The sequence below is a fragment of the Amblyraja radiata genome, chromosome 34, assembly GCF_010909765.2.
Source record: "Amblyraja radiata isolate CabotCenter1 chromosome 34, sAmbRad1.1.pri, whole genome shotgun sequence".
Lineage (NCBI taxonomy): Eukaryota > Metazoa > Chordata > Chondrichthyes > Rajiformes > Rajidae > Amblyraja > Amblyraja radiata.
In genome coordinates this window covers 17,029,939-17,052,882 of record NC_045989.1, presented here as the reverse complement: position 1 = coordinate 17,052,882, position 22,944 = coordinate 17,029,939, and the positions used below count along the sequence as shown (strand labels likewise).

The following is a 22,944-nucleotide window of genomic DNA, read 5'->3' as shown; positions in this document are numbered from 1 at the left end:
ATTAACACGCAAGACAAATGTAAATTCATCTTTATAATACATGGTATTTCCTTAAGTACCTTCGTGTTACACACTCATTAGTAACGCAATTGACACGCCACCTCTTTGTGCGGTGGTGTGACTTCCCGAATAATGTTAATCATCCCTGTGACATCAGGCTAAGTGCAAGCTGTATACTGAAATATATAAGTAAATGTGTATGGGTGACATTAGTAGAGTACACAGACCAAGGTCACGTAATGGACCATCTCCCCTTCCAAAGCAGCTAATTAAGCTTGTTAAGATCAATGAGTTCTAAAGTCCTGCGCACAGCAAGTATGCTCCTACCTTATTCAGGACTTTTGTTAATCATGAGTTACCCACTTGTAAAATAAATTAGATATTGCACATAATTCTATATATAGACATTAAACAACCTCTCAATTGCACAATATAAAATTATTTGCATAATTGTTAACAATCCCCTACCAATAAAATTATAACCGTCATCCTATAGGTCATTTGTCAGGAGAATAATAATTTAAAAAAACCCTTTGTAATTAATTTACATTTTCTTCACAGGCCCAGAATTCAACTCTGGTATTTGGCTCTTCATTTGATATTCTGCGTTATTTGTTACACTGTATATCAATCATTTCATATTTTGTTTTCCCCTCCGCCTGCTGTTCTTTAACGCACCGGGCCTCCTCCAAGACCGTCTCTTTGTGATGTAGTTCAATGAACAGAACGTAAATGGCAGTGCCCAGGACTCCCCCGATGAAAGGCGCAATGACAGGGACCCACCACCAGCCATTACCAGCTCTGTGAAAAGGCAATGTTTTTGTTAAGTATCAAAACTAAATTTCATCCACAATAAAAAATATGTTAAAAATGTGCAAAACTCTTAATACATTCTACATTCAATGTTGCTCATGTGTATACTCAATAATAGAAGTCCAGAACAAGGGGTCACCGTTTAAGGATAAGGGGGAAATCTTTTAGGACCGAGATGAGGAAAACATTTTTCACACATAGAGTGGTGATTCTCTGGAATTCTCTGCCACAGAAGGTAGTTGAGGCCAGTTGTTTGGCTATATTTAAGAGGGAGTTAGATGTGGCCCTTGTGGCTAAAGGGATCAGGGGGTATGGAGGGAAGGCAGGTACAGGATACTGAGTTAGATGATCAGCCATGATCATATTGAATGGCGGTGCAGGCTCGAAAGGCCGAATGGCCTACACCTGCACCTATTTTCTATGTCTATGTTTCTATAGTATTAGCACCTCCCCCTTCCGTTACACTTAAAAAACCACTACCACTCATGTGGTCCCTTGAGGTGATATCCCTTCCCTAGTTTGATGAGTGTCCCCAGTGGACTCTGCCTCTCAATGTTCAACAGCAGTAGGCCCCTAGATTGTGGTCCTCCACCACAGAGCCATCACGTAGGCTGCACCAAGCTTCAGTGCGCCCCTCAGCAGTCTGGAATGGCAACATTTGCTTAGGGACATCCCCGAATGTGTCCCTGGGAATAGCCCGTAAATCAGAGTTTTTGTTACACTGCTGCTCGGGATGAACAGTGACAAGGACCCCCTGCATCTTTCTCCAGACCCTCTTAGCAAATCCACACCCTGCGAAGAGTTAACGAGTTACTAACTCAGTGCAATGCTAATATCGCCCAATGTCCCAGCCTACTAGAATCCAACCGACTCTATTCACAATTCACTTCAACACGTATTGGGTTCAGGGATGTTCCTCATTGATAGACATGTCAACTCTATTACTCTCATAAGATGCCTAACCTGCTGAATAATTTCCAGAATTTCAATTATTATTCCAGAAGGATATTCTTGATAAATATTATGCAATAATATTAAGGTAATTTATTCTCTCTCATCGTTGTGGCAGCAGAGAGGTGCAGAGGTAGTGTTGCTGCCTCACGGTTCCATCCTGACTCTGGTTGATGTCTATATGTAGTTTGTAAATTTGTTCTTCCTGTGAGCGTGTGGGTTTCCTCTGGATGCTCCAGTTTCCTCCCACATTCCAAGAGAATGTAGGTTAATGGGACTTAGTAAATGATCCCTGGTGTGTAGGATAGATCTAGTGTACGGGTGATGACTCAGTGGACCCAAGGGCCTCTTTCCACACTGTATCTCTAAACTAATCTGTGAACCTGTATTGGATGCAAACTTATTAAAGAACACACTTGTTCTTCTTCAACACTAGTACAAATTAAATCATGTCATAAGTATTCTCATAAAATTGCTTATAAGTAAAAATATAAAATTTTAGAAAGTGTTGGAAGAATCTAACACATAACAACCTCTTTATAAGTTCCAAGCCCACCGCAAATATTGTGTTAAATTTGAAAGATTAAATCTAAAAGTGTTTCTTTCATTTCTGCTGTCCATGAGTCTCCGTCTCCAGCCCAGTAAAACCTTTCTTCCCAGTGCCCAGACCTTGCTTATACTAAAAGACGATACATCTGGACAACTAATATTCCTGACCTGGATTAATCCCCCTGCTGTAGCTTCTCGAACTTGTTTATAAACTTATTTTCGTTACAGGCTGCAATTTCTTCTTTTTGCTCATTTAAGATAGAACTTAGAAAAGGAACAGTCCCTTTGCCCCACAATGTCTGCGCCTAATGTGATGCCAAACCCAACTCATTTCTTCAGCCTACACAGAACCCACACAGGACCTCCATGCCCTGCATGTCCATATGGCTAACCATAACCCTCTTAAATGCCACTATCGCATCTGCTTCCACCACCAACCCTGGCAACGTGTTCCAGGCATCCACCACCCTCTGTGTAAAAACCTGCCCCGCACATCTCTTTTACACTTTGCCCCTTTCACCTTAAGGCTATACCCTCTAGTCTTTGACTCAAAGCAACGCCCTTTAGTATTTAGAGAGAAGAACATAAACTCAGCAACAACAGCGTTAAATTCTTTGAGGTCAGAGTCTGTTATCTTCTACACACGTTAGATTTCCATAGTCTCAGCATTGTCACCAAGCTTTCTGCTCAACATCAGAAAAAGTTTCTCAACATTAAAATAGCTCACTAATTTAGCTAGAAATGTGACATAAACAGGAAGTAAGGTACACAATGTCACAGCCCATCAGTAACTTTATTGCTCATATGTTTTAGGTTATGTATGTGAGTTCTATCAATAACTTTTTGCAGGAGGAACCTTCACGACCATAAACTCTCTGTGCAAACACCCAAATTCCTTGGTCCTTCCAGGAGTGTTTCAAAGTCTGCTCGGATGACTATGTATTAAGGGTGTAACAGTTTAAAGTTGCTTTGACCTTTATTGCAAAATAAGCAGCACCCAAGGTCAGGATCGAACCTGGGTCTCTGGCGCTGTGAGGTAGTAGCACCATTAGCTCTGCCACTGTGCCGTCCCTGAAGCACTGTGCTTCCTTTAGTCATGTCCTGCCATTTTCATGTTCGCCAAAAAAGAACACAGGGAGTCTTTGCTCATGGTCTCATTCAAAACATGACTCTCTGAGAGTGGTGCATCTACAGTGCATTTGTGTTTCATTCCACAATAACATTAGTGACCAGATTTATTATTCTTTTTATAGAAACAACATTTTGCGGTGAAAATACAAATTGTACAGTGCATGCACCATGTTTGCAGTTCACCATAATAACATCTTTATGATAGTAATCTGTAGAATGGCCATACATAGAGATGTATCAATGAGAGCACATCATCTGTACTGCTAGACAATGTGGTTTAGGACACAAGTGAGTGTCCTGGCTTCCCCTGAGAGTCAGCAGACTTGTCACAGTACATTCTGCATCATTCTAATCTGCACTCAGTACAGGCTGCCACGAACGCTTTCTCTTTAATCTAGCAGCACATCAAGTACCGAAGAATAGACATAATCAGAGCTTGTGCTGCCAGGTCAAACAACCCAAAGAACTGGGCTTCTGTCAGTTATGGCTACAGAGCAGTTTTTGATACCCATCACTCATTCGGCTCTGGCGGGCGAGGCTATCGCTGGAGGCTGGTGCCAACGCAAGTCAGATGGCACCATCTGGTATCCTTCAGTCAATAACATACTCTGTACTAAATGTATAATTAATGACTCGCTCTCATCCCTTCTTTGATGAGGATCACAAAAAATCAGGAATTTATCTGTTTTCCAGTTTTACTGGTGGAATCTCATATTTTGAGTCAAAAGTCAGTTTCTGAGATCAGGATTTGGAGTGTCAAGGCTGGTGACCGGCGGGTTAGTGTGGGCACCTGACAAAGTTTGGTTCTGCAGTTTATACTTCAGGGGCGGTACAGTGACAGAGCCCATGGAGCTACTGCCTCACAGTGCCAGTGACCCGGGTTGGATCCTGACCTCGGGTGCTGTTCGCGTGGGGTTTGCACGTTCCCCTGTGACCGTGTGGGTTTCCCCCGTGTACCCCGGATTCCTCCCACATCCCAAAGATGTGCTGATTGGTAGGTTAATTGGGCGTTGTGTGAATGGTAGCATCCGGGGGGGGGAGGGTTGAGGAGGAAGTGGGGAGAATACAACATATGATATACGTAGGATTAGTGTAAATGGTGGCAGAAGGTCAGTGCGGTCTGTGGCCTGTTTCTGTGCTGTATCACTCTAATCACTCTATGTGGAGCGGGTTATATCACAGTCATTTAGCTCAGTTGTCTACCTAAAGGGAAAAAACAACCGTTTTTATTAAGTCAGAGTTGCTAGGTTTAAATAGCATTTAAAATTAGAATTAACATGCAAAGCAGTGGAAAATATATCCCACGGGGATTATTGTGGAAAACGTAGCTAAATTCTTCAGGTTCAGAGCACAATGTGCGCCAGTGGCTTATCAGATCTGGTCTTGCAGTCTAGAATCAAAGTGGGAAGCTCCCTAGACAATAGCTAGGGCAATCTCTGAACGCCTTTATCATTTGCCAGGGTTCAAATGAACTATGCAGTGATTGTGATTTGCTTCTAAATGAAAAACATCATCAGCTACAGGGTTGATACACCACCAAGCGGGCCAGATGGAACCGTTTTGTTGGGGAGACTCACCCAGTTGGATTATGAACCTTTTCAGGAATAGGCTTGTGTCAAGCACCCTGACATATCACCCTTCAGTAGTTTAGCGATTTTAGTTCAAACTGTCCCCTTCTACAAACTTGACAACAACATCACATCAAAACCAAGGTCACGGGACGTATTGACTGAATGCATGGTTTAATACAGAAAAAATTAGGAAGCTCAAAGAAAAAAAACCAAAGCGTTTGTTTCGTACACTATTCACTTACATAGTCCTCTCTCAATAGGTTATTTGTAATTAAAATAATACACATGCTAAATGCAACAATTGTGCCAACTATTATAATGAGAACCATGAAGAGTTTTTGGTACATTTTACTCTATATAATCACGATTGAGGAGGCCAATCAAAATAAATGTGTTATTTTAGGCATAATACTGGTATTGGGCTGAAATTGTTCACTGTCACATACCTGAAAACCTCAAATCCCCATCCGGCCACAGCAGTGAAGAGCCGAGGACCCAGGTCACGTGCTGGGTTGATGGGACCACCGCAGTTGTAGCCCATCGATAGTCCGATCACCATGAGGATCAGACCGATCACCACCGGCTCCAGACCCTTGGGCACACGATCGTTCTTGGAGTCCAAAATGGCCAAAATGGAGAAAAGTAGAGCGGCCGTGCCCACAATCTGTGTACAAAGCGCACAGCGGTTTCACTGTTACCGTTGTCCATCGTCACCAGTCAGCGGGGGGTGGAGATGGGAGATAGGTGGGGGAGAGGGAGTGGTTTACAGTGCGAAAATAAGTGATTTACAATGCAGTGCAGAATACAGGCCCTTCGGCCCAGAATTACAATACAGTGTAGAACAGGCCCTTCGGCCCATTGAGTCCATGCCGGCCAGTGATCCCCATACACCAGTTTTATGCTGCACACTAGCGGCAATTTACAGAAGCCAAATAACTTACAAACCTGCATGCCTTTGGAATGTGGGAGAAAACCGGAGCACCCAGAGGAAACCCACACAGTCCCAGGGACAAACGTACAACCTCCATACAGACAAGCGCCTGTAGTCGGGATCGAACCCTGGTCTCTGTCATTGTAAGGCACCGACTCTATCGCTGTGCCAATGTGCCACCCATTAAATGGACAGAAATTTGTTGAAAATTGAAGGAGGAAGGGCGTAAAATGGAAATATAACTCAAGTTTAGCAGAGTTGGCCAGAGGTATCTTTCTACCCCACTTTAGGACCGAGATGAGAAAAACCTTTTTCACACAGAGAGTGGTGAATCTCTGGAATTCTCTGCCACAGAAGGTAGTTGAGGCCAGTTCATTGGTTATATTTAAGAGGGAGTTAGATGTGGCCTTTGTGGCTAAAGGTATCAGGCGGTATGGAGAGAAGGCAGGTACAGGATACTGAGTTGGATGATCAGCCATGATCATATTGAATGGCGGTGCAGGCTCGAAGGGCCGAATGGCCTACGAGCGGCACCTATTTTCTATGTCTCTATGTTTCTATGTTTCCTCTATACACTGGCTAGCTTCCCTCCTCACCTCTCATTCTTGAAGCAGGGTATCAACCCAAAGTGTTGTCTATTACTTTTCCTCCACAGTTTCTGCCCGGCCCGCTGTGTTCCTCCAACAGTTTACCTGTTGTTTTTTGAGCTCGCAGGGGAGAGCTCAACAGGAAATGCTTCCGCTTGCTCGTGTAGAGTTGAGTGTGACAACGTGCGTGTGATAGCCTGTGTCAATCTGTGAAAGCTCTTGGGATATTGTTACCCTCTGTAAGCCAGCCTTCACTGATCCTCACTGGGGCGAAGCACACATTAGTAGATAGTTCCTAGATATGAAATGGCAGCACTTGGCTCTCATGTACAAAGGCTACACCAGGAGGAGCTGCAGTAGCAGTGATGAGATCCTGGAAAGGTTTACAGAGCTGAAGCAAGGCAGCAGAAACCCAGGGTCCACACCACTTCTTCTGAGGAGGACTGAATGAAATCCCCAGTAAACTTGCTGGCATCTCTCCCTGATGGCCATTCAGCTCAATTTCACTGTCTTCAATGTAGGCTTACAGAATTCTGAGTTGGCTGCTTGCCTCCATCTGCTTGGTAGAGGTATAATGAATAGAATGCTGAAAGATGTAGCCGTTACAATAGTTAAGGAGGACAAGCAAGCTCCGTGTCTCACTAGGAGAACCAGAGACCCGGGTTCGATCCTGGCTATGGGTGTTTGTCTGTATGGAGTTTGTACGTTCTCTCCGTGACCTGTGTGGGTTTATTCTGGCTGATTCCTGGGATGTCAGGACTTTCATATGAAGAAAGACTGGATAGACTCGGTTTGTACTCGCTAGAATTTAGAAGATTGAGGGGGGATCTTATAGAAACGTACAAAATTCTTAAGGGGTTGGACAGGCTAGATGCAGGAAGATTGTTCCCGATGTTGGGGAAGTCCAGAACAAAGGGTCACAGTTTAAGGATAAAGGGGAAATCTTTTAGGACCGAGATGAGGAAAACTTTTTTCACACAGAGAGTGGTGAATCTGTGGAATTCTCTCCCGCAGAAGGTAGTTGAGACCAGTTCATTGGCTATATTTAAGAGGGAGTTAGATGTGGCCCTTGTGGCTAAAGGGATCAGGGGGTATGGAGAGAAGGCAGGTACAGGATACTGAGTTGGATGATCAGCCATGATCACATTGAATGGCGGTGCAGGCTCGAAGGGCCGAATGGCCTACTCTTGCACCTATTTTCTATGTTTCTATGTTTCTATTCTCTGGGGAGCTCCGGTTACATTCCACACTCCAAAGACACACAGGATTGTAGGCTAATTGGCTTGGCATCATTGTAAATTGTCCCTAGTGTGGATAGGATAGTGTTAATAAAAGGGGATTGCTGGTTTGTGCAGAGGGCCGAAGGGCCTGTTTCTGCGCTGTATCTCTAAACTAAACTAAACTAAACTAAACTAAACTAAAGTACGGACAACCAACGGCAACTCATGCGTTTAGCCTGAAATCTAATTATCCACGGTTGGCAAAATGCATTTTATGTCTTGGTCAAACATCAGTGCAAGACATGTGGAGAAATTTCCCCATTCCCATGTTTCCCCAATAAGGAAATTCAGTTGGTGAGTGCATCTCCACAACTGTGTCTGAGCCAAGCTGATGGGATTGGTCCCCAGCCTGATCCCTGGTGAACTAAATGAACCCATGCAAAGGCATGATGGGGTGGAACCCTCTGTGCAAAATTGGCCAAATGTTCCACCCTCTCAAATTGGGAGCAGCTTGCGTTTGATTTTTGTGATAAGTGTTTCTGTCCTAACGATCGCTTTGCATTCTACCCCTGCAGAAGAAAATCCACCCAAGAGACCGCATGTAGGAAAAGAGGAACAAGCGTCATTGAAAACTGCAGTGAAAATTTATAGATATGGCACACAAGTATTTGTGAAATGATACAATCCAAACCACATATCGCATTACTAAGTGAAAGCAGGACCTTGAGTAAAAGTAAGAACATATGGGACCGTTGATTCCAACCATTTCGTCAATTACTCCGTGCCGAATTGTGATGCATCTAGAAATGTTATAGACTGTGAATGAAAACGCTCTAATTACAATTCAAAATGATAATGAAGTAATAAAACTGAGTGTTTAAGAAGGAACTGCAGATGCTGGAAAATCGAAGGTACACAAAAATGCTGGAGAAACTCAGCGGGTGCAGCAGCATCTATGGAGCGAAGGAAATAGGCAACGTTTCGTCCCGAAACGTTGCCTATTTCCTTCGCTCCATAGATGCTGCTGCACCCGCTGAGTTTCTCCAGCATTTCTGTGTACCTAATAAAACCGAGTGTACACAAAAAAGCAGGAGAAACTCAGCGGGTGCAGCAGCATCTATGGAGCGAAGGAAATAGGCAACGTTTCGGGACGAAACCCTTCTTCAGACCGAGTATTTGATTCAAGAGAACATTACAATGTTTTATGCCAATTAAGAAACAAATCAGAAGATAGACACAAAATGCTGGAGTAACTCAGCTGGACAGGCAGCATCTCTGGAGAGAAGGAATGGGTGACGTTTTGGGTCGAGACTGAGAGTCAGTGGAAAAGGAATCGAGAGATAGATGGTGATATAGAGAGATATAGAATAAATCAATGCACAGAATGCACAAACATTTTTTTGTGTCTATCTTTGGTCTAAACCAGCATCTGCAGTTCCTGCCTGTACATTTTGTTTGCTCCACTGCGTAATCTCCTCAAGGTATGTCTCGTTTGAAGAAGTTCTCCTCGTCTCCCCGACGAAAGTTCTGCAAAATCCTCTCCTGCTGCTCCCCCTCTGCTCCTTTCTTTGTTCTATATCTCTCTACATCACCGTCTGTATCTCTTGTTTCCCTTTCAGCAGGTCAGGTCCGCATCTCTGGAGAACATGGACGGGTTCTCCAATGATCCATCCATGCTTCAACTATCCATGTCCTCCAGAGATGCTTCCTGACTTGCTGAGTTACTCCATCTCTTTGAGTCCTTTCCATGATTCAATCCTTTCCATCTTGAAGTACAGATAAGGGAACATCTGATCTTCCAAGTCTATGTGAGTTGCTGTTTACATCAGGATGAATTGTTGAGGGAAGAACTAACGTACTTCCATGGCCTGCTTCCTTTTTTCTTTGTTGACCAAGATGCTCCATTTAAACATATCCCATTTGCTCTCATTTGGCTCCTCTAAATCTTTCCTATCCACGTACCAGTCCAAGCATTTCTCCATGCACACCATGTGACAATCTACTAATATCATTATTTAATTTTAATTTGATCTTTCTTTCATGCAAGTGTTTCTAAACTAAAAGACTAATGTTTTCTAAGTAAAATTGCCATGCATTGTTCCTTGGCACGGTTCCTCGTTCGATGACTGTTCCTTTACACAAGTGGAATTTTCAATCAGCCAGGGGTGTTAACCTTTACAGTTCATTGTCACTGATGAAGATATCGGTGTCTCAGTCCTGACTGTGCTAAAGTATTTCATAACGAGTTGCACTCGAGTTGAGTCACTGCTGAGTGGGAAATATGACAGCTAATTTATATTTACGGGGATCTCACAAGAGAAATGATAAGTTAATCCATTGTATGTACATTAGCATTGGTCAGCCTTTTGGGAGAATCTTTTGGTACCTTGCAAATGGTGCCAAGGTTATCATTTTTCTTACTCTATTTAACAGGCAGATAGACCTTTATAATTATGGGGCAATTTTTTATCTTCACTGTCAGGCAGGAACAGATTACAAACTCGTCTTTTTTTTAATTCAATTGATGGAAAGTTTAAAGGACATCCGATGAGACTCTGGCTCTTCAGTCCATGCTGAAGTGTGTCAAGTCCCTGAATTGGATTCAACCCAGCGACCGAGTAGAGGGTTGGGCAGGACATAGCTTGGTGAGTGATAGGTGGATACAGGTGAGGGGGATTTTGGATAGGCAGACGGATGGATAAAGGCCGTACATTATGATAAGACAAAAAGTGGGAGATAAGGATACATGAGGTGTGAATTTACAGCCAGAGGAAGGAATATAGGTGGAAGGAGAGGGGCAGGGGGGAAAATGGACATGTACAGGTGTGGCACAGGGAAGAGGGGGGAAGATGAAAAGATAAAAGAAAGGGGGGGTGTTTGTAGGTTCGTCACCTAAAATTAGAGAATTCAATGTTCAAACCGGTAGGTTGTACGCTACCCAAGCAGCAGATGAAGTACTGTTCTTCCAGTTTGCGTGTGGCCTTACTCTGGCAATGGAGGAGGCCTAGGACCGAGAGGTCAGTGTGTGAATGGGATGGGGAGTTAAAACAGGAGATGTAGCAGGCCCTGGTGGACCGAGCACAAGGGTTCAGAGAAACAGTCGCCGAGTCTACACTTGATGATTAATTTCAAACCAAAATGGCAACAAAAGCCTGGGTTTTAAAAAAATGATAGGATGAAGATCTGTAATGCAGAATATTGATCAAGTGGAAAGATTACAGGCGGGTGCACTGCGATGGTGTCTCAATGAACCGAGTCACAAATCAGCAGTAATTCCACATCTCTTTGCCATTGTAGAGAAGGCAATGAAGGTGAAGTGTTTCCCTGGAGAAGGGTGCATCCACCTAGGGAGCTAGATTCAAGATTCAAGAGAGTTTATTGTCATGTGTCCCAGATAGGACAATGAAATTCTTGCTTTGCTTCAGCACAACAGAATTTAAAAGGAATGAATACAGAACATGAATATCAGTGTGTGTCCATATACCATTGTATAAATATATACACACATGAATAAATAAAACAGATGAAGTGCAAATAAACTGAAAATGGGCTATTAATGTTCAGAGTTTTGTTTGAGTTGAGTTCAAAAGCCTGATGGCTGTGGGGAAGTAGCAATTTCTGAACCTGCAACTTCTGAAGACTGATCACAAGAGTACAGGAAGACTGTGAGCAAACCATTAACCGCAAGGGGAAAAAATGAAATCCCACAACAATTTCAGGAGGTTTAACAGATTTGTTGCCAATAATTAAAATGTGTTCCAGGCACAAGATATCAAAACCAGTTGAGAAAAATCATGCTGTAAAATGAGTTTGGAAGCATTTATGTTTACCTGGTCCGCAAATCCATTTGCAAAGGATAGATGTGGAGCAGGATAAGAGGAGAAGATGTGTGCAGTTGCATTTTGACCGGTGATTGTCAAGTTTCCGCCATCATAACTCATGAAGGCATCTATAAAGTATACAGAAATTTAGTAGCGGCAGTTTTCATTACTTCAATGCAAATATAAAAACAACAGCCTTACCATAATAAAGGCCAAATACTGCTGCGGAACCAATAAAAGCTCCTATGAGCTGAGCAGTGCAGTAGATGGGAAGTTTCAACCACTGAAGCCGGCCCAGTACACACATTGACAGCGAAATTGCAGGATTCAGGTGCGCCCCTGAAACAGTTAGAAACATTCTGTCAGATTGCGAGAGAAAAAAATGAAATATTCTCTGCAACATTTTCCTGCGATCATTATTACACTTAATGAATTAGCCATGTTTAGTTTAGTTTAGTTTAGACCGGCGATCCCTGGACACTAGCACTATCCTACACGCTAGGGACAATTTACAATTTTACCGAATCCAATTAACCTACAAACCTGTTCATAGAAACATAGAAAACAGGTGCAGGAGGAGGCCATTTGGCCCTTCGAGCCAACACCGCCATTTAATGTGATCATGGCTGAACATCCACAATCATTACCCCGTTCCTGCCTTCTCCACATATCTCTTGATTCCGCTAGCCCTAAGAGCTCTAGCTAACTCTCTTTGAAATACATCCAATGAATTGGCCTCTACTGCCTTCTGTGGCAGAGAATTCCACAAATTCACAGCTCTCTGGGTGAAAAGGTTTTTTCTCATCTCAGTTTTAAATGGCCCCTTTATTCTTAGACTGTGGCCCCTGGTTGTGGACTTATTGGGAACATTTTTCCTGCAACTAGCTTGCCTAGTCCTTTTATAATTTTATATGTTTCTATAAGAAGCCCTCTCATCCTTCTAAATTCCAGTGAATACAAGCCCTGCTGTAGCTGCAGTTTACTTTCAGTGACTGGTGTACAAGGATACCCAGGTCCGTTGCATTTCTCTTTTTCCTAATCTGACACAATTGAGATAATAATCTGCCTCCTTGTTCTTGTCGCCAAAGTGGATAACCTCACATTTACCTACATTATACTGCATCTGCCATGCATCTACCCACTCACCCAACCTATCCAAGACACCCTGCAACCTCCTAGCATCCTCTTCGCAGTTCACACTGCCACCCAGCTTTGTGTCATCTGCAAATTTGCTAGTGTTACTTTTAATTCCATCATCTAAATCATTAATATATATTGTAAATAGTTGCGGCCCCAGCACCGAGCCTTGCGGCACTGCACTCGTCACTGCCTGCCATTCTGACTTTTATTCCTACTTTTTGTTTCCTGTCTGCCAACCAATTCTCTATTCATGTCAATACCCTACCCCCAATACCATGTGCTCTGATTTTGCCCATTAATCTCCTGTGTGGGACCTTATCTAATGCTTTCTGAAAGTCCAGATACACTACATCCACTGGCTCTCCTTCATCCATTTTACTTGTCACATCCTCAAAAAATTCCAGAAGATTGGTCAAGCAGGATTTCCCCTTCATAAATCCATGCTGACTTGGACCAATCCTTTTACTGCTATCCAAATGCGCTGTTATTACTTCTTTACTAATTGACTCCAGCATCTTCCCCACCACCCATGTCAGGCTAACTGGTCTATAATTCCCCGTTTTCCCTCTCGCCCCTTTGCGTTGTGGGAGGAAACCGGAGGAAACCCATGCAGGTCACGAGGAGGACGTACAAACTCCGTACAGACAGCACCCGTACTCAGGATCGAACACGGGTCTCTCTGGCGCTCTAAGGCAGCAACTCTAATGCACCGTGCTGCCCAGCTTAGTTTAGTTTAGTATGGTTTAGAGACACAGCGTGGAAAGCAGGCCCTTCGGCCCACCGAGTCCATGCCCACCAACAATCACTCATTCACACTGCCTTTATGTTATCCTACTTTCTCATTCTACGCACTAGAGACAATTTACAGAAGCCATTTAACCTACAAACATCCACACCTTTAGAATGTGGGAGGAAACCGGACCATCTGAGACAACCCATGCGGTAACCAAACTCGGTACAGCAGGGAAACAGGCCATTCCTCCCAACTCATCCACATTAACCAGAGGGCACATTCCCTGCTCCCAGCACTTGCTCCATATCCCTATGTGCATCAGTGATTTGAGTGCTTGTCTTAACACTTCTTAAAGGCTGTAGTGACCCAACTCCAACCAGTTTCCGGCCGGCAGTGCATCCCGGGTACTCGCCACTCTCTGGATGCGGAAACCCCCCCTCAAATCCCTTCTGAATCTCTTGACCTAATCTCTGCTACATCTACGTCCTCTTGTTTTATCTACTGTTAATGGGAAACATTGCTCGTGGTATATCCTATCTAAACCCATCGTAATTGTATATATCTCAATCATGTCCCCTCTTAACATCCTCCGCTCCAGGGAGAACAGACCCAGCTTGTCCAGCCTCTCCTCACAGCGGAACTGCTCCATCCCAGGCAACATTCTGGCGAAAGAACACAAAGTACTGTAGTACCGAAGCTCCGGAGAACATGGATAGCAAGATGCGTGGGAAGGAACTGCAGATGCTGGTTTAAACCGAAGATAGACACAAAAAGCTGGAGTAACTCAGCGGGTCAGACAGCATCTCTGGAGAAAAGGAATAGATGACGTTTCGGGTCAAGACCCTTCTTCAGACCCTTCTTCTGAATAACAAGATGCTGCCTGACCCGCAGAGTTGCTCCACCGAGAGAACAGCGTACTTTAATTTTTTACCAAGGAATATAATGCCAATATTTCCACATATTGTCATAGACCCACACTAAATGTCTGAGGATCTGACCTCATAGTAAAACATTTATGTTGTAAATGATTTTAAATGACCATGTTAAATAACGCTCTTTTAACTTATTTAACTAGATCCATCTAACTTATTTTCATTGTAAGCAAGAAGTAACAAAGGCTTTAAGAAACAAAAAAAAAATAATTGATGGAAATAAAAACAATGTGGGCCATTTCACATAACACTGAGGATCCAGCTCATTGTTCACGATGCCTGTTTCTGATGTAGCAACACACAGGTTATAAATTTTACTGAGTGTCTTGATTGGAAAACAGTGCCTCGTACACAAGATGAATACGGCATCTCTGGCAAGTCAAGTTAATGAACCCACGGGACTGTGGAGCGGTGGTAAATGCTTAACTGAAACGGTTTGAATCGTGGGAACAAGGATAGTGACTCTCCTCCGACTGGGTTCTGCTCATCTGTTCCCCGCTCTGACAGCCCCAATAATGCCTGCACCTGAATGATGGCGAAAGCTGCTTATTGAAAGAGACAAGAGTTGGGGTGTTGAACTGAATGTAGTCATACTGCAATTAAACAGCATGCTGTTGTCTGAAGGAATCCAGGACTGAATTTTAACCATAGAAACAAAATCATTTAGTGCTTCAGATTCAATGGAATCCATTACTGGCTTTTCAGAGAGGTTCATACAAGCCTGAAGCAGCCCTCCTGGGGTATTAATTACAAGGAGAGAAATATATTTTCTCTTTTGGCCACCCATCTCTTCTCTCCACACCCATCAGTTCTTTTCTTTATTCTCTTTAGGTTTCCACTTTAATCTCTTTCACGTATTCCCTCTCTCTCTGGCAGTCGCTGGTGTGATCCCGGCCTCTCCTGCTTGACTCTGCTGTGACAACTGAATTCCTTCCGATCTGGCATATTCCCCGGCACTCAAGACTCGGGAGATTTTGCCCGCTGTTAGCCAATCCAAAACAGAAACTGAGATTGTAGCATAGCCAATAAAAAAATGTATGTATCATGTCCCTTCAGATCGTTTCAAAGTGCTATGCAACTCGGGTGAGAAGTTTGAAGTGTTATGCCCCTGTCCCACTTAGGAAACCTAAACGGAAACCTCTGGAGACTTTGCGCCCCACCCAAGGTTTCCGTGCGGTTCCCGGAGGTTGCAGGTGGTTGCCGGAGGTTGCAGGTAGTGGAAGCAGGTAGGGAGACTGACAAAAACCTCCGGGAACCGCACGGAAACCTTGGGCGGGGTGCAAAGTCTCCAGAGGTTTCCGTTCAGGTTTCTTAAGTGGGACAGGGGCATAATTATACTTGTAATGTGGGAAAAACAGCATCAATTTGCATGCTGCACGTTTCCAGAAGCATCAATATGACCTAGATTTAGGGGAAACTATTTGGGTTGACTGCATGTGAGAGGTTGTTTATCATATCATCCAAAACCTGCTTTGACAATATTGCTATGGTCACCCAGTGATCAAACCTTGATTCCACAATTCTGACTAAGATTTGGGTGCAAGCAATGGAACAATTTTAAAAGGTAGATCTTCCGAAGGGCTTAAGGAAGGAGAAGGAACTGTTTTTGACAGCTTGAACCCCCGGGAGTGGAAGAATGAGAAAGTGGTGTTCGCAACCTGGTCCATCACAGGTACTGATCTTTCTGCCATCAAACGGATCTACAGGTGGCGCTGCCCGAACGAGGTAGCCAGCATCATCAGAGACCCACACTACCCTGGCCAAGCTCTCATTTCACTCCTACCATTGGGAAGAAAGTGTAGGGGTCTGCAAACTGCTTTAAGAATGGCTTCTTCCCAACCATAACAACACTGCACAACACTAACTAAACTTTGAACTTAGGTGATAGACACAAAATGCTGGAGTAACTCAGCGGGGCCAGGCTACCTCTGGAGAGAAAGAATAGGTGATGTTTTGGGTCAGAACTCTTCTTCAGATCTAAGGACTTTGGTCTAAGGATTTGGGGCTTTTTGCAGTAGTATTGGGGCTATTAATTGATTTAATTTTTAAAGCATTATTTTATGTTAGCACGCAATATTTTGTTTACAGGCCTGTTGTGCTGCTGCAAGTAAGAAATTCATTATTCCGTTATCAGTATGTATGACAATGAAGCAGTTTTCACTCTTGACTTGACTCTCGAACTGGGGAAACTGGAGAAGCCGGTGAAAGGTTAATGTCCAAAGCCTTAGATCTCAGCAAGCAATAATTCAGCCACCAATGAAGGCATCGTGAAAATCAAAGACAGATAAGAGAGCATGAATGGGGGATCTCAGAGTGCCGCAGCGATGAAAGTGGTCACAGGAGAAAACAAACTCAATGCCCTAAAAAGGGACAGATTATAAACCAAGTTGGCAAAGGAGAAAACTATGCGCGAACTTAATTTAATCAGTGGAAGAAGAATCTTTTAGATAAGTTGCGATCAGTAATTACACCCCCAATCCTGTACATTCTGATTTTGCTTTACAACTTACCTTATCTCTTTAGATACTTACAAAATCATTAAAACTCAATCAGATTTGCGTAACTAATTTCTCTCTCATAAATCCATGTTGAGTCTGACCGATCCTTATTTTCGGAGCAGATTTCAGTGTTTCCCTACTACGGATGCCAAGCTAACTGGTCTGATTTGCCAACCTTTTGGAAAACCCACACCTGTAACTTTATCGAAGCTGCCATGTAGTTCGGTGATGCCTTTTTAAAGTCACCCACATTTCTTCCTTTGTAATATCATCTTTGTTGTGCAATCGTCCTTACTATTTTTAGTCCAACATGCTTCCAATTCCTTATCTTTCGAGATGCATGCCAGGTTAACTCCCTTCAGCCGTTTATTTTATTATTTATGCATAGGGTGTGTGGACAAGATATTCTAAATTCCCAAAATGTGATTTTTGCTGCAGTCATTCCAGCAAAAGTAGTGCTGAGGGCGCTGATGAATTCTGTCAATTTTTTTCTTGAGAGACAAATACAGCCTAGACTTTGAATCATGGAAGACTAGGTATCATGTTGTGCTCAATTTATAGTGAGCTGCATCACACACATTTGACAGAGTCGGTGACGCGCATCTGTGTGACATCCTTCCGCAGATGCTGCCTGACTCGCTGAGTTCCTCCAACACTTTTTACACAAATCCTGTTCCTTTGTAATAAACAGGTTCTGTTTTTACAGATGTCCTTGTCAATTTTAGCTCGACCCTTTCCCTTCCTCACAGTTCTCATTCTGGCATTAAACATTTTAGCATAGTTTAATTTATTATTGTCATGAGTGCTGAGGAACAGTGAAAAGCTTTTTTTTTTGCGTGCTATCCAGTCAGTGGAAAGACTATACATGATTGCAAACAAGCTGTCCACAGTGTACGGATACAGGATAAAGGGTTTAATGTTTAGTGCAAGATAAAGTCCAGTTCTTTAACTACCGATTAAAGATAGTTTGTAGGTCTCCAATGAGGTAGATGGCAGCTCAGGATCACACTCTTGCTGGTGAAAGGACTGTTCAGTTGCCTAACAATAGCTGAAAAGACACTGTCCCTGAATTGGGAGGTCTACATTTACAATTTTCAGGTACAGTGAAAAGCTTTAGTCCTGTGCTAACCAGTCAGCGGAAAGACAAATACATGATTGTGTACAGATACATGATAAAGGGAATAATGTGGATAATGTTTAGTGCAAGATAAAGCCAGTAAAGTCCGATCAAAGATAGTCCAAGGGTCTCCCACTGGGGTAGATAGTAGTTCAGGCCTGTTCTCTAGTTTTGGTCAGATGGTTCAGTTGCCTGATCACAGCTTTGGTTCCCAATAGCCTCCTCATTGCAATGCTCTCCTTTGCAAAAACTGTCTGCTTTCATATCTGTTTCTATCGCCCCCTCCACCTCATTCAAATCAGCTGTGGAGTCGTGTATCCATGCTTCTGAAACCTCAAGTTGCAACTTTGCAATAAACTGGCCTTTCATTTCCAATGTTCACAAACCAGTCATCTGCTGTCTGTCCTAATGTGTACTATCTCATTCACCTCATACATCTGTGCTTCTTCGGGTCTCTGTTCACCGATATCACCATATTCAGTTCTTATGTTTACTTTGGAATCCCTTGATGGTCTCAACAACCCCATGTATTCTCCCCTAGACCTCTGAATTCCTCCATCTCTAACCTCTCTTCCATCCCCTAACATTGAGGACCAATCTCTGGAATTCTCATTCCAAGTTTCATTGTTCTTACTCTTTTAAGTTGATGTTTAAAACTGTATTTTTTAAACCAAATTCACCTCTCCTGATGCTTGCCCCTTTAGCCCAGCCTCAAGCCTGTGTGCATGGTAGTACGCCTGTGAAGTGTCTTTGGCCATGTTATCAGACTAAAGGCATCCCTTAAAAGCTAAACGCTACTGCTTTGGCTGGAAGGATCTATTCTGTTTACAGATCTTTTGTTTTTACTGCTTTCGTACAATATAAATACATTTTCTTCTTTATGCATTATTAGCTAAGATCAACTGATCTTAAATCTCACAATGAACTATAAAAACATTCTTCAGCAAAGGCTTGACATCAATCCTTTTAAATGGCCTTGTAAATGCTCTTATCAGCCTGATCTTCTGATAGAGGACTTAGGTGAATGGATGTTATTGGGCCATCAACCGCTCGTAAAATATATGCTTAATGTGCAACTCTAGTTAATGCACAGCTGAAACCTTTCTGTCGCAGTCTGTAGCTGGTGCCCTGAAAGCCATTACACTTGAACGTATCTGTTTTCAAGTTGAAAGCAGAAGTAAAAGGATTTGCTCTTGCTTCAAGTGAAGCCGAGTTCCTGAGTCCAATTGACCTTCTTCCGTGTGCTGCCCTTTGAGCCCAGATGTAGCAAGGGATAAGCCCATCCCAGTGCATCCAGCGCAGCATTTTAAATCAATATTTCTTTGGAAGATAGAGATATTCAGATCAAATACAACTGCACCACATTTCAAACACAAGCAGTTAAGCCAGGGTTGTAGACCCACAACTTACATTAAACTTACAAAATTCTTAAGGGGTTGGATAGGCTAGATGCAGGAAGATTGTTCCCGATGTTGGGGAAGTCCAGGACAAGGGGTCACAGCTTAAGGATAGAGGGGAAATCCTTTAAGACCGAGATGAGAAAAACATTTTTCACACAGAGAGTGGTGAATCTCTGGAACTCTCTGCCACAGAAGGTAGTTGAGGCCAGTTCATTGGCTATATTTAAGAGGGAGTTAGATGTGGCCCTTGTGGCTAAAGGGATCAGGTGGTATGGAGAGAAGGCAGGTACGGGATACTGAGTTGGATGATCAGCCATGATCATATTGAATGGCGGTGCAGGCTCGAAGGGCCGAATGGCCTACTCCTGCACCTATTTTCTATGTATCTATGTATCTATGTAGAAACAAGGAACTGCAGATGCCAGTTTACAACAAAAAGGACACAAAGTGCTGCAATAACACAGGCACCATCTCTGTAGAACTTGGGTAAGTGAAGCTTGTTTGTGGTGGGGGTGGGGGAAGGAAAGCTGGGAGAGAGGAGAGACAGGACAAAGCATGGCAAGTAGACGCAGGTGATGGAGGGGGTGGGGGATTAGTTAAGCATATGGTTGAAACAAAGGCCAGATATTAAAACCGAAGGTGTGAGACAAAAGGATTGAGGCATTGCGAATTGTGAAGCCAGAGGAAGGAATGTGGGGGGAGGGGGAATGGAGAAATAGGTGCAAGTCCAAGTGTGGCATAGGGGAGGGAGATGGAGGGAGGGAGGGAGGGGGGGGAGGGGAGAGGGGGGGTGCAATTTGTAGGGGTTACCTAAAATTGGAGAATTCAATGTTTATATCGCTAGGTTGTAAATGACCCAAGTGGAATATGAGGTGCTGTTCCTCCAGTTTGGGTGTGGCCTCAGTCTGGCAATGGAGGTGGCATGGACAGAGAGGTCAGTATGGGAATGGTAATGGGAGTTTAAATGGTTAGCAGCCGGGAGACCCAGTAGGTCTTGGCCACTAGTGTAGATCAATTCTCTTTGTGGATACAAAGATTGAATGTTGAATTTAGCAAAGTTGCAGCATGGTTTGTGAAATGGGTTCAGCTATAGTAAGGGTTATTCACATTTGCTCTCCAGACCTCAACTGAATGATAGGTTCCCTGGAGTGCCACACTGTTACTCCACACTAAATATTTATATTAATGCATACGCTTATTTCTTTCTTCACATCAGTAGACGCTAACAATCCTCCAATATCGCTTCCAAATCATCAAGGGAATGAATGCTGACAAGTAATTTCAACCCTTGTGTTAGGGTTAAACATAGTTATTAGCAACTTTTCAAATTCACTTTTGGGATCTGGGTGATGCTTGCATTTCCAGCATTTCATAGGTTCTTAAATTCCACGAGCAGAATTAGGTCATTGGGGCCAATGAAGTTCACTCTACCTTTCCCTCTCAATCCCATTCTCCTGCCTTCTTTCTCCCCATAACCCCTGACACTCGTACTAATCAAGAATCTCTGCCTTAAAAATATCCATTGACCTCCACAACCATCTATGGCAATGAATTCTACAGATTCACCACCCTCTGACTAAATAAATTCCTCCACATCTCCTTTCTGGAGGTATGTTCATTTAATCTGAGGCTATTTATCATCTGTTCCCCAGCTGGCTTTTGGTGAGGGTGGTGGTGAGTGGTGGTGAGGGTGGTGGTGAGTGGTGGTGAGGGTGGTGGTGAGTGGTGGTGAGTGGTGGTGAGGGTGGTGGTGAGTGGTGGTGAGGGTGGTGGTGAGTGGTGGTGAGTGGTGGTGAGGGTGGTGGTGAGTGGTGGTGAGTGGTGGTGAGTGATGGTGAGGGTGGTGGTGAGTGGTGGTGAGTGGTGGTGAGGGTGATGGTGAGTGGTGGTGAGGGTGGTGGTGAGTGGTGGTGAGTAGTGATGAAGGTGGTGGTGAGTGGTGGTGAGGGTGGTGGTGAGTGGTGGTGAGGGTGGTGGTGAGTGGTGATGAGGGTGGTGGTGAGTGGTGGTGAGTGGCGGTGAGTGGTGGTGGTGGTGAGGGTGGTGGTGAGTGGTGGTGAGTGGTGGTGAGTGGTGGCGAATGCCTCCTTGAACTACAGTGGTCCTTCAGCTGAGGGTGCTTCACAGTGCTGTTGGGTGGGAAGTCCCAGGATTTAGACCCTTAGTTGAAGGACGATATACTTCCAAGTCAGGCTGCCACGTGACTTAGAGGGAATCCAGCAGGAGCTGTGTTCCCTTGCTTGGCATGCTTGCCAATAGAAATCAAAACTTTAACAATTGCTGAGAGTAGCCCAGGTAAGGAATTGCAGTGTATTTAGTAGATAGGACAGGCTGCGGCCTCTACAAACATAGTGGTAGCAGAGGGAATGAGCGTTTAGGGTAGTGCAGGGGATGGCAACCAGCAGGCTCTTTTAACTTGGATGATGATGACCTTCTCGTGAGTTTTCTGTGCTGCTGTCATTCAGACCAGTCATATTGCTGAGTTATATCTTGTAGATTGGTGGCAAGGAATTGGGTTTAGAAGGTGTGTCACTTACCACAACAAACCCAGTCTCTCACCTTCCTTGCGCCTACAATGATTATGTGGCTGATGCCAATGAGGCTCTGGTCCTTGGTGACCACCAGAACCTTGATGCTGGAGGAATCGGTGGTGGTGGTGGTAATGCCAATGATTGTCGGAAGCTGATGGTTCGACTCTCGCTTGATGGAAACGATCATTGTCTGACAGGCTTGTTACACTAATATTCTTGCTACTTATTGGTTCATGCCTAGATATTGTCCAGGGTTGCAGCACGCAGGTATGCATCACTGCGTTATTGCTGTGGAAATGCAAAAACTGTGCAATAATTTATTGAATGTCCGCACTTCTGACCTGACCTTCCTTGACCAGAGAGGGCTGGGTCTGAGCCTGCGGCCCAGCGCTCAGTCTTTCAGCGGTGCCTGCTTTTGCCGAGGTGAAAGCTGAGGCACTGGCTCTCACACCAGGCCATTGAGGGGGTTGCTGATGGAGTTGGCTACCTCTGCCGGGCTGGAAAGGATGGGCTCCAAGCATTGTGCAAAGCCCTGGGCCAAGTTGGCAGTGACCTCCTCTGTACTGCTTGACAGCGAGCGTGAGGTTTCTGGCAGCAGCAGCCTCGATGTCTACATTATGTTGTGTTCAGCTGCCAACTTGCCACTGTCAGCTGGCTCGCTGACTTTCCCATCAAAGTCCAGCGTGGCACCACAAACCTTACCCTCTGATAAGGGGCAACAAAAGTCAACGCTCCCCCACTCCAGCTCCGGCGTCTCTTACTGTGTGTGGATCGTGCCTCTACGGTATTTACTATGTTTGTGCCTCGTCAGTATCGGAGCTCATAGCTGTGAAGCAAAGTCAAGTAATTATACGTTTCGACCTGCACTGTCCTCTTGGTCTTCCTCAAAGCCAAAGATTAATTGTCTTGCGTAAATTGGCCCTGGTGTGTAAGATAGGACTAGTGTACAGGTACAGGTGATCGTGGTCGCCACGGACATTGTGGGCCAAAGAACCTGTTTCCACAGTGTATCTCTCTAA

At 44.0% G+C, this 22,944-nt stretch overlaps 1 protein-coding gene across 1 annotated transcript in view; it reads right to left on the bottom strand.

Moving 5' to 3' along the window:
- Nucleotides 1–14: 14 nt before the first annotated feature.
- The window catches only part of aqp9 (aquaporin 9), a 43,853-nt gene continuing 20,923 nt past the window's right edge, over nucleotides 15–22,944 (bottom strand). The window contains exons 3-6 of the mRNA XM_033050248.1: nucleotides 11,776–11,913; nucleotides 11,584–11,702; nucleotides 5,462–5,679; nucleotides 15–801 (exon numbers count right to left, since the gene is read on the bottom strand). Coding sequence (XP_032906139.1) covers nucleotides 609–801; nucleotides 5,462–5,679; nucleotides 11,584–11,702; nucleotides 11,776–11,913 — 668 coding nt within the window. The 3' untranslated portion in view covers nucleotides 15–608. The remainder of the gene's footprint in view (nucleotides 802–5,461; nucleotides 5,680–11,583; nucleotides 11,703–11,775; nucleotides 11,914–22,944) is intronic.